Source organism: Falco peregrinus, chromosome 2 (assembly GCF_023634155.1).
Source record: "Falco peregrinus isolate bFalPer1 chromosome 2, bFalPer1.pri, whole genome shotgun sequence".
Taxonomy (NCBI): Eukaryota; Metazoa; Chordata; class Aves; order Falconiformes; family Falconidae; genus Falco; species Falco peregrinus.
The window spans coordinates 72,989,680-73,001,954 of NC_073722.1; the positions used below are offsets into that span (position 1 = coordinate 72,989,680).

Here is a 12,275-nt window from a genome sequence, read left to right on the forward strand (position 1 = left end):
AAAGGGCTGATTCATGCTGCAGGGGACCTGCAAATTGATATCTGGGTGGGTTTTTACAGCTTTTTAAACTTATTGCCACATGAGAGCAGTTGGGTCTAACTCCTGGCTAGAGCATGGGTTTGAAGGAAGAGGGCAGAAAGAGGAAATGGTATTTACAGCTGTCAGCAAAACTTACACTTGAGTGTGAAACTGCAAGCTGAGCAGAATTAAGTCAGGCTACAAGGCTCATAACCATACCAACATGTGAAACATGAAGAGCTCAGCCCTACTTTGCTGCAGCTAAAGCAAACTGTACATGCACCTCAAGCCAAGACAGAGGTGTTTGTATACTACCTTCATTCAACAGCAATAGTATGTGTCCAGCAAGAGCTGCGTTTGGGTGGGGGAACAGCAGCCTGGTCCCACCACAGGTACCCTCAGTCAACTCTGCTGTTCCAGGCAGTGTCAGTGCCACACAGACCAAAGCTGAGCCTTCAAGAGGACTGTGCTCAGCTGGATATGCCTCTCCCCTAGGTATGCAGAAGGACTTGAGGGAGCAGAATCCAATCATAGTACTCAAAACACAAAACCAAATAGAAGACTACAGCTAGTATAAGAAAATACTTAACACTTCAATCACTTTCCTTTTAGCATAGAAGCAAGAAAAAAAACAGTCTTGAGGACCTACAAAAGGCAGCTCAGCTATTGCAAGTACATACACTGAGTAGTGTTCTTACAGATGGCGTTCCATAGAGAGCGATTATGAATTTATAAGCATTTACTGATATTTCCATATATATCTCCATCAAGTCTCCTCTCATTAATTGCGTGCACTTTTAAAAAAAATCTCCTACCTTGAGAATACTTCATATGTAATGAATTAATACAAGTATTATCTAAAACTGTAAAGATGCAAATACCCTAACATAAAAATATAAATATGTAGCTGATAGGCAAAACTTACATCTCATTTTTAGACACAAGGTGTAAACAACTCATTTACGTATTACTGCTTAAACAAAACTTGCAACACCCAACTTGGGACTGCTGAGCTTCCACAAATAGGTTTTCCCATGTTTTGCCACCAAATAAATCTCTCACAAACCTGCAGGTGCTGTTCACTGAGTCCTCAGGACAGTGGTGGTGGCACTGACAGGACAGCTTCTTCTGCGGAGGGGCAGGTGCTGTGCTCTCACCATCTTCTTTTCTGGTCTCCATGCTCAACTTGCCAGAGCTTCGCAAGGGCATGTTGTCTAGAAAATTTGCTATAAATATAAGGAGAGGGAAAAAGAAAAACAGTTCTAGGCTGGATTGCAAGACTTGGAATGAAGGCTTTAAAGTACTTTTACCCATCAAGATCTGAGAAAGTTACTTGAGTTGGGTGTTCACTGCAGAGTGGTTTTCTATAGAGCCTCTGAAACTGTCACCATGTTAGAAGCTCATTGGGCCTCAGTGGCATTAGATCTAAGGTGCTGACGTTCAGTTCTGCTGCTGCCAAAGACACATGTTGTTCTTTTCAGATTGCAGAGTACAGGTTTTTTCCTACTGCATTATGCAGGTAAAATCCTTGGTTACACTTTGCGCTTTCTTTGTCTTTATACTTGGCACATATCTACATCCACTGAACCCTATAAAAATGAGTGGGATTTATGGTACTCCAGGCAGAGCAGTACATGGGCATGCAATTTAACAAAGATTAAACAAAGTGATGTTATTTCAAGTTCAACAGCACTTTCTGTCACTGAATTGCATTAGTGGGAAAACAAGGAAAACCAGTCCATTTCTATAAAAAAATAATCTATAAACAAAGTAAAAGGCAAGAATGTATTTTAGAATGAACAATGCTGAAATATATGGAAGTGATGACTTCTAAAAATATCAGAGTACTGAATCTCTGGTTGGAGCTGGTGGAGTAGATCTAGAGATGTTGGTGATGGGCTAGGAGCTGTTTAAACAGCACCCTTCCCCCAGCTCTACTCATAAATATCAGCTTTCAGGGCCTGTGAATATTTTAAGCATCAAAGACAAAAATGAGATCAGCATGAAAAGCTTCAACTGGCAGTTTCTCACTTTCCTTTTGCTTCCCTGTAAGAAATCTTACTAAAGAGTCATTTACAAACAGCTGTCTCCAACAGACTAGTTGAAGAGCAGGCTTGAAATTCTTGATTTACTGTTAAGCCTTTAGAAACAATTGGCATTATTATTATTTTGATTGGCTCCTGAACTGCTGCTTTGGTGCTAATTAAAATCTTCCCCAAACCTCCATCATCAGGACTGATATATTGTGGAGCTGACAGAAAACTGAACCCTTTTCAGCTCCCTACAGGGAGATGGAGTGGACAAACAGGCAGAAGTGATGGGAACAAGTAGCTACACTTCAGGGCTTGGACGGTGAGCAACAATGGAGGCGAGAACAGGCTGAAGGGTCATGAAGAAGCGAAAGGCTGGAGGAACAGCAGGGTTGTTCAGCCAGCCCATGCCCTTAGGAGTAACAAAATCCAGCCTTGTGCTCCTGGGTGCGTGGCACCAGCCAGTGCCCTGAGCACAAGCATGCATGTCTTGCCTCCCAGCTGCAGGCCCCTTCTCTCCTGGGCCAGCTCTGGCAGAAAAGCCCTGCAAATGGACAAGCACTGGCAGCAACTGGCAGACAGGCTTTATTTTTCTTCAGTGTAACAAGAAATGTGCAAGCTTGTCCCTAGCAAACTAGGGGAAAGCTGAAACGGGTTAGCTCTTCAGAAAGGTGGGGCTTTGCATGTAAGGACAGCTCATTTAAAAAGTGTTAGCTTATTGAACAATATTACCCTTCCAATCCTTGCATGTTCCTTGCATAAGTTATATTAACAATACTAAGGTGACACACATGGAAGACAGTCATTCACCATATCAGACTAATACAACTATGAAATACAAAATTCATATGGCTCGATCTTTGCTCAGTACCTATGTATTCTACCAGAGCTGACTGGATGTTTAATCAGCTCACCTCTTCTTAAAGTGAAACCAGAAAACTAGTTACAAAACATATACAAACTAGGGTTCTGTAACCCTTGTGCCCAGCTTCAAGATATTAATTGGATTCGTAACACAACTGGATGTTGATGTCCCAGACTGATTTTACTAACATGTGGCAAAATTAGAAATAAACTAATTAGTTCACTCAAGATGCACTGAATATCTGTGTACTCAAAAGGACAACTTAAGATGCAGCAGGTGCTAAAATAGAGAACAAAATGCACTGTTTCTTTATCATAATATAATTATGATACTTTAAAATGCAGCCTGTGTACATCTTATTATTAACAGATGTTTGCTCCCTGAGTCACAGGATTAGAGATTAAGTAAATTCTCTTTCAATCAGCAATTTTTGTCTGTATTACTTTGTTACCAACGAATGGGAAATATTCAGCTATTAATATTGCTGTCAAGGATTTGCAGAGTTCAAGCTCATGAGGCAACAAAGTGAACTTCAAGCTCATGAGGCAACTGAGTGAAAGTTTGCTCTGTGTATTGTTTCCATGACACTTCAAGTTATCTACAGTTTCAGCAGGGATCCTTCCTCAGCAAGGAGTCAAAAAATAAAAGTATTTTACACCTAGCACAAAAAGAAAGAAAGGTTTCATTACACATTTGAAAGTGCCTGAATGTTAAATTTAGACAACTAAATACCTTCATAATATATACAACTGCAGGGTCATTCCTTTTTTCAAAAAATGTATAAGGCAGTCATATTCCAATGAAATCTTTGCCCATCGTTCAGCAAGGATGTGATCATGAACAGCTTCTGCAGAACCTGACATAGCTTACATCCCTAGACCGGGTTGGTTGTAGTCATAGTTAAAATGGGACAGGTGGGAGATGCTGGATTAGAATCAGAAATCTGAAGTACCATCAAAGCATCACAGGTGGCTACTTAGATATGTACCTTAGTTTTTAAGAAAAATTAGGACAAATAGTCTAGCATTCAAATTTTTACTTTCCAAGAGCTTGAAACAGGGATGTAAACTAGGATTTTACTTTCAACTAATGCCCAGGGACAAAACTAGTGTAAAAGCATTGCAATTCTACATCAAATGAAATTAAAAGAGGTAGGAGTAAGATACTTTCAACCAGGCCCTTTCCTATCTTCTAAAAAAAAAAACCCAATTCTTCTCACTCCATTCTCTTTTCTTTTCATGCCTTAAATTCCTGGCTGCTAGCTAATAAGTTGGGCAGATCTTTAGTCTCTAAAATTCAGATGTCCCACCCAGCAGATGACCATGGAACACACAAGAACTCTTCTTTTTCCACTCGGAGTGGAGTTTTGACAAGCCCTTTTGACTTCTATGTCTGACTTTGGAGCAGACAGATTTTTCAGCAGTCCCTTCCCCAAAATGTAATATGTAGGAAAAAACCCAGAAGAGCTTTCAAGATTGGCAACAAGTTCCTCCTGATTTCAGGAGTAAAATTGCACAGTTTGGGATGGTGAACAGCCTACCCCTCTTGTATTTGCTGCTGTGCTGTAATTAGCACATGTTGGTCATGCAGACCTGGCTCTGCCTAGGGTTTAGAAGCCCTTTGGGTTTTGAAATCTCTCCTGAGGAGCTATGTCCAAGTGCCCTGAAAGCAAGGGATTTCAGGCTATCTAAGTTTGTCTGCTTCTGTGCTGTAGCCTGCTCTCTTGCAGTGTGCTTGTGGCCAGCCTCCTGTCTCTGATGAACTGAGCACAGTTTGGGACAACTGCAGAAAAACAGGGATATCTGAAATATGGTTATAGTAGTCTGCTGAGAAACTTACCGACTGCATCAGGGAATTAATCAAAACAGTTGAAAGCCTGAAGGTTACCGTCAGCCTTGTATACCTCCTTCAAATTTCGTTGATTTTTTTTTTTCTCAGCTTACCCCTCCTTTTCCACTATAATTCACTAGCGTGTGCAAAGCACCTTCCACCATAAGCGCAGGCAGGTGGCCACCAGGGCTTTTATGTCTCTTTGGAGTACAGCTCCTGAGAATTTTTTTTCTGTAGGACTGGGACCACTCAGAATCGTGATGTGATGGCATCTGTTGTAATTCTCTACCTGAGAATGGGGCCTGTGTGCTCACAAGCAGCATGCTACTGTTTTTTCCAAATGCGTTTGTGTGTGTGTGTCTCCAAGCTTTGTTTCACCTGAGCTCCTTTACAGAAAGGCACGTCTACAAAGATTCTGAAGCCAGGAGAAGGAAAATAAAGTGCTGTAAAATGAAAGCATTATCCTTGATGACCATGAGAATGACTAATGTCTAGTTTAAACCCCTACTAACCTCCATGCCAACAAATGATTCTTCTTAGATATATTCTTCCATTTTGCTTCCCATCCCTCCTAGACTTCATGGTATTCTATAAGCACTAAACTTTCTCACTGAAATATGAACTTGCTCATGTGGCAAGCCCTTTCATGTTTTTTCAGGGTTTTTTGCTATCATTTTTTTTTTAAATCAGAGAGAAGTGATCGCAGGACCCCACTCCACAATCACAGTCAAGTAACCATCAGGATGAATTATAGCTCGGTTTTAAATAATGCTGTTTAATGTTGGTTTGACAGGTCTGCAGACAGTGGTACCTCACAAAAGAAAAATTGCCTGTTTAAGCTTTTGCACTGACTTGTGTAGGTGCAAAACAAATTTGATCTAGAGAGCCCATCTCTTAGTGTACATTCAGTCCTCAAGGTCTCTGCCATGGCTGCCAATAAGCACTCCAGTCCCTGCCAACTGCAGCCACAGTTATGTGATTTGGACAGGAATTTCTCCACTAGAATCTGGGTAAAGCCCAATAACTCATTTCACACCGGCCCACAGCCACCAGCTGGTAATGACTTTTGGGCACTGCTCTGATTCAACAAGTCTGGTAATGTAGGAGGTGAAAAGCTCTGTATTCTATTACTCTGTATTCTGCAGTCCAAATATTAAGCCATCCTGTTCCCAGAGGATGAATAATTAGCAATAGTTATCTTAACAGTTTGATTTCTGTGCCACAGCTGTGTGATTTATGTACTGTATATGCCATGAAAAAGTAGATCTCCCATGACTTTGCATGGGTTTGTCAGGAGTAAAAGTCAGACTTGCTTCTTCCTGAAACAGATGCTAAGGGCCACAAACAAGTCTGTTCAGGCCAAAAAAAAAACCAAACCAACAAAAAAAACCCCAACAGTGTGCTGTGCTCACTCCTCTTTCTACATGTGGTATTTGAAGCCTCAGATTAATGCAGTACCATCCATTCACAACTTCCCAGGCCAGTAACAACAATGTGTGTCTAGCAACAACACCCACTGACGGAGGGCGATGCTTACTGCTTCAGAGAAGGTACACACCTAGGAAGCTTTGATCATCATGGAATGGCTGTTTCAACTGTTGCTTTGGACTGGAAATTAAGTATACTCATACAAAACTGTCAGAACAGTAATTAAAAAAAAAAACAAAACCCCAAACCAAAACAAAAAACCCCACCCAAAGCTCGAAAGAAAATCACTCAACTTGATAAAGCTGTTGGATGGAAATTTTAAACCACAAGGTTATTTCATCTGTACCCTGCACTAGCCTACACAGTTAAGTATGCTTTTCCTCAAATCATACTTCTACTAAAATACGAAACTATCATGCAACACCCTGCTAGAGTTTCCTACGCTGTATCATAAACTACAGCCTGATGACTTCCCACCGGGCCAGGGTTATACCATTGACATGATTGTTTTAAGAGAAAGGGAAATAACTAACTGCTAACTCACTGTACTTTACAGTCATCAGATAAAAGAATTTCCATGGGATATTTTTTTGGCAAACAGTCAGCAATGAAAACACAGTGCAGTTCAAGAAGTTGAAATAAATTACACAACCCGATCTACTGTGTAAAATAGTCAAGAGGTAACAGTAAAACACTTTTTATTGGTGACAATCACATAACAGAGAAGGAAAAATGGATCATGACAGTTTCCCTTTGCTGGATATTCAAGGCTGCCATAAAACTCAAGGAAAGGTCAGATGCAGACAACTGCATATTTTTGATCCAAAACCACCATAAACAAAATCAAACCAAATAAAACCACCAGAAAAAATGAAAACAATATGCTTTCCTTTTCACAGTGTGTGACTATATTGCACTAGCGAGACCAAACTGAGGTTGGTATCAAATGGTGTTTGAAGATAGCTGTACCCTGATATACATCCACTGTGTGTATCTTATATATATATGTATACTAATACATATTAAAAAAATAGTATTTTTTTTAGGTATACTAAAAAAACTATAGCATTGTTGGGCTTATCAAGTATGATTTGCTTCACTTATGATCTGTGCCGGATTTCTTGTACATCAGAGTATGTAGAACCTACATATTGTTCCTTCTCATCTGTGTATTTCAAAATTGGGAGGTAGTTTTGCTTCCCTTCATTATGCAAACAAATAAGGCTTACAATCTCATGTAATTTTAAACAATCCGTGCAGGTAACTTTCCTAAAAACTGTTTCTGTCCATATTCATAGAATTGTCGCTGAGTGCCAATACAGTTATCTATTTTTCAAAAATTGCTTTTGCATTTGGTTTGAAAAGGATAAGCAATCTAGTCCAAAAAGTCTGATTAAACCATCTTAATCACATATGACATTATGAGCTAAATTAAGTTCAGCATGGAATGTAACAACCTGTGACAAAGCCACTGAGACAAGACCCTTCAAATTAATACTCATACTGTACTACTCGCAAGTTACAAATACAAAGGCTTCTTTGGTGCCATAGCCCATGGCAAAGGTGTAACCTGCTGTCCACCATTCCATTACAGTTTGACTGAGTGTTACGTTTTCCTGGTTTCCTCTCATTTCTGCTATCCACAGTTAATCTTTTGGCATGTTTTTCATTTGGAAGAAAACGAGAATTGGTTGGCACATTTTTCACGGCATGAGATAGCATAACAGAATAGAAAAAAAGCACAAAGAAAGACTTTAAAATTTCCAAAGGACAGCACATGTGAAGTATTTCAGCCTGGCAGCCTGGACTCAGTAAAGTCTACCCTACCCACTGTCATTCCCCAGCTCTGTTGAATCTCTCAGTTCAACTTTGCACAATCCTTTGGTTCCATCTATAAATCTTCCATGATGAAGAAAAGCTTTTAAAATATAAGTTTTTAACATTTGCAAAGATGAATGAAAAAGTATTTCACATAATTCTCATTCAGATAATGTATTTTCTTTGTTTTTAATCTCTTTTCAAGAGCCACATTTTACACAGCAAAGGTAAAATATGTTTGGGCTACCACTATTATTTTCTGAATTGTGTTTTCTTGTACAATTCAAAATGAATAAACATTTTGCAAACATCTGTATAAAAGCACTACTGTTTGATGCATGTATGAGGATAACAGGTAATAAAACTGGAACAGTGAGATACAGATGTTTCAGGAATACTAAGGTAGAGATCCAAGACATGATCTGAGAATGACTGACTCTTATAACTTCATATCCATAAGGATTTTGAGTCATAACAGAGTGTCACAAACCCACAAACCAACCAGAGGAGATGCAGGTGCAGCTAGAGCAGACTTCTTCTGATCTCCTCAGTGTTAGTATTTAAGGTACCACAAAATAATTAGAAAGGGATTTTTATTTCAAAGCCACGCTAGCCTAGCTCTGTGAGACAGCACGCAGAAATCTAAGCTTCCTATGGTGGTATTGGCTCATATATTATTTCATTTATCAAGCTGGTTCATATCGAGTGCCTACACTTATTTTGCAGGATAGCTTCGGATAGAAGATAAGCTACTGAGTATGTACAGTGTATAAAGGCACATTAAAGGATAGTCCCATGTCCTCATTGGACTTTCAATACTCCTTACCACAGGGGAAAAAATTATTTCAGTGAAATTGCTGAAGCAGTTTCTTTGAAAGAAGCTATTTTTATCTCTCATGACTTTAAGGTACCTGAACTTTTTCATCTCTTCCTCAACAGCATCTTGGGAAAATGTCCAGCTAAATGTAATCAATACTCATGAAAGTATGCCAGCTGCAAAACCCCATCTCCCAGCTATGATCATCACCTGATCAAAACAGGGAATGGAAGTTCAGATACAAAGCTGTGAAACAAGCAGTCTGGATATTAGGCTACAAAGAGCAGAGTCTGCCACGCTCTTCATTTAGAACTTTTTTATGTAAAGAAGGATAGGGACATTGCTGTTAACATCCAAAGCTAGTTATTTCTGCTTTTAAGCTGCAAATCCTCACATACACTTGCAGTTCCAAGCAGCAAACACCGAATGCCACCACAAGATTATGCAAACATCTTTACAAGAAATCTTGAGAACCCTTCTGAACACTAGCAACAGGAGGGGAAAAAATCCAGGCAGGAAGCAATGCAATGTGATACCATTAGTACTAAACTATGCTTTGCTATCTGATCTTTAGGAAAGCATTAAAGATTGCAATGGGCAGATTGCAATGCTGTAGATTTCTACTCACTTATCATTTCAGATGATACTTAGATTGAGGCACTCAGACAATGGCATTTAAAAGTAACACCAATAGACAGCTTTGACCCTGTGGTGCTCTCAGATAAGTTTAATAAATCATTGTCACTCCTGTTCCCTTTTCCAATGAAAAGAAACACGAGCACCATGCCAGTAGTGAAGACAAAAATAGTGCCTGGAAGATAAAAATATCAGCTAGACATTCTCACCCCAACATCAAAGACTGCACCTGTATATTAAAATATAATTAGCATGTGCACATACCATGCTTGCAGAAGGCAGTGCCAACATTATTCAAAGGTGCCAGTGCCCTTCTAACTGACTTGGTTTGTCTGTTCATGAGTAGATGTGACACATCCCTAGCTCAGTCTAAAGAGCAACCTGCTTCATAAATCACTAACTTCTTTCTCAATCCTACTACACTGGAGTTGCTCCCTCTCACTTCTCACAAAAATAAATTAAACAATGTAGACATTCACAGAAACAAAACTGTCACACAGCTACCTTACGGCATAAGCATGCTATATTTTTAACAGCTTTGTTATAATGTTATGGCCATATGTATGTAACATTCTTTAAATTTATTATATTGATTAGTTTATCACAAATGCTTCGCAAATCATGGGGATGATGACACTTCCTAACAATTCCCCGCCCCACTTTTCCTCAAGCGCCCATCTATCTCCCAGAAGGCCAGATTATTTAGCATCTGAAAAAAACACCAGCATATGTTGATGATTTTTGATGGGTGGATGCCACTAGCATCCCTAAATCTCATGTGTTTACCACACACTCAGCAACTAACTGTTGCTGGATGAATTGCTCAAGGATATGCAAGAATTTTTCTTCCTGGAGGCAAATGCCACCCTGCCAGGTCACCAGGCCAAGCAATGTTTTAAGTAATTGAGCAAGTGACAGTATAAATTCTTGCCCTGTTCTGCTGCCAACGCTGGGACTGAACTGAACTGACTGCCGCCACTGTTGGCTTCCCCACACATGCTGCATAAGGATTTGAACTACATGTGTAGAAATCACAAGTGATGAAGAAGATCTTTGTGTTCGCAAAGGAGGACTGAGGCACAAATCTTATCTTCTGCAAACACGGCTGAATGCAACACAAAGTGTCATTGACTTATTCACTTTGACAGAAAACAAATAAATCCATTTAAAGAGGGAGGAAAGCATCTCTATTGCAAACCAAAATTAATTGCATGCATGAAAAAACAACAATCAATTTTGACCGCAGACATAAGTGCTATGGTTTTCCTGAAGTGTTCGAGTAGCCTAAAGGCATTTCCCTGTCTGAACACTTCAGAGCATCTGCTGAGCTCACGTCTGGGTGGGCAAGAGGCTCACGCCACCTGTGCCCGATGACACCGCCGCCACACCATCAGCTGGTCCCTGCTGGCAGGCTGCCACGTTTGCCCACCCACTCAGGTCTCTGGAAGAGGAGGAACTAGCCGTCAGCCCCACAGGGTTTGCTTGCTTTGGTTTTTCCAATGTCATATGGATACATCTTCATAACTACAATTCATAAAGCACCCCAAAATCTAAGAGAGAAAAGCAAATGGCAAAGACCCTTAAAACTTGTATCCCACATGCTCTTCTACTTGACCAGAAATTTTCAAGAGCTGCATGGCCACCTTTCTCTCCTTAAACTTGCTCTACAGACTATGAAACAAGAAACAATTCTGGTCAAATATAAACCAGGTGGGGTTTTTTTTTCAGCATCCAGCCATATCTGAACAGTGATGAAAAGTTTTAGGACATAAAGTACATGTGTTTCTATTGTTTGGCTATATTTCCAATTAACCGGTATTTAAAATGTATATAAAAGACGCTTCATTTTAATAAACATTGTTGATACACACACGCGCTATATATAGCCAAAGTACCTTTGTAGTTAGACAGAATGGTGCCTATTGCTAAGGTTAAAACTGGTCCCAGCTCTGTAATTCATCTTCAAAATGCAAACCTGGCATCCAAATAGGTCTACTATTGCCAAAACATTTATTTTTAAATTAACTTCAAACCCACAGATTGAAATAAAAGCACATTTCAGGAGAAAAAGAGAAACACCCTTTTAAATTCATTGTCAGGCTGAACGTCAATTACCAGGTCTACTAAAAATCTTTTTTTTCCTCATTCTTCACCAAAAAAAGGAATAGGAGATCTTTTATCTGCTGCATTTTCTCTGTAAATCTATCACCTCTCTCCCTAAAACTAAACTAACTAAAGCACACCTAAACGTTTGCAGAAGACCCCTGACACCATACAAACTACCAACAGTCCAAGCAAAGGAATAGGAAACCTCCATGTCCGTCCCCCACCACAAGAACTGAAGCTTCAAACAGAAGACAGCGTCTGTCACCAGCAGCCAGCTCCCTCCTGCCCCGTGGGGCTGCCTCACATCTCACCAGCACACCAACGATGCTGCTTCGTTTTCAGTCATGCATTTCCCTCCTTGACCTTTCTGCAAAACCCACTGAAATACATTGGTTTGTTGTTGGGTTTTGTTTTAGTCTCTTTAGTGTTCTGCTCAAACTAGGCTTAAAAAAAAAATAAATAAATAAAATAAAAACACACAGGAAAGAAAAAAGTTAAAATGAAGAAAAAGGGGGAAAGGGGAAAAAAAGCACAAGTGTTTTGTGAGCTGAAAAGCAAAGCCTTCTACTTACACTGGGCTTCCGCAGGCTTGTACATCGCTGCCAGATTCCCTGAAGATGAGAGTCATGTGAGGAGGCACAGGGCGGCTCGGGGGGCTCTGCTAAGCAAACACAGTACCATACGCTGGGCTAATCCTGCACCTGTGCCATGTTATTCAGCAGTACAG

The 12,275-nt window shown here is 40.0% G+C and overlaps 1 protein-coding gene across 2 annotated transcripts in view; it reads right to left on the bottom strand.

Annotated features, from left to right (window-relative positions):
• BMPR1B (bone morphogenetic protein receptor type 1B) overlaps positions 1–12,275 on the bottom strand; it is a 253,229-nt gene that overhangs the window by 29,062 nt on the left and 211,892 nt on the right. For both annotated transcript variants that reach the window (XM_055796198.1, XM_055796199.1), the window contains one exon: positions 1,085–1,244. In XM_055796198.1, the coding sequence (XP_055652173.1) occupies positions 1,085–1,227 (143 nt within the window). In that variant the 5' untranslated portion in view covers positions 1,228–1,244. The remainder of the gene's footprint in view (positions 1–1,084; positions 1,245–12,275) is intronic.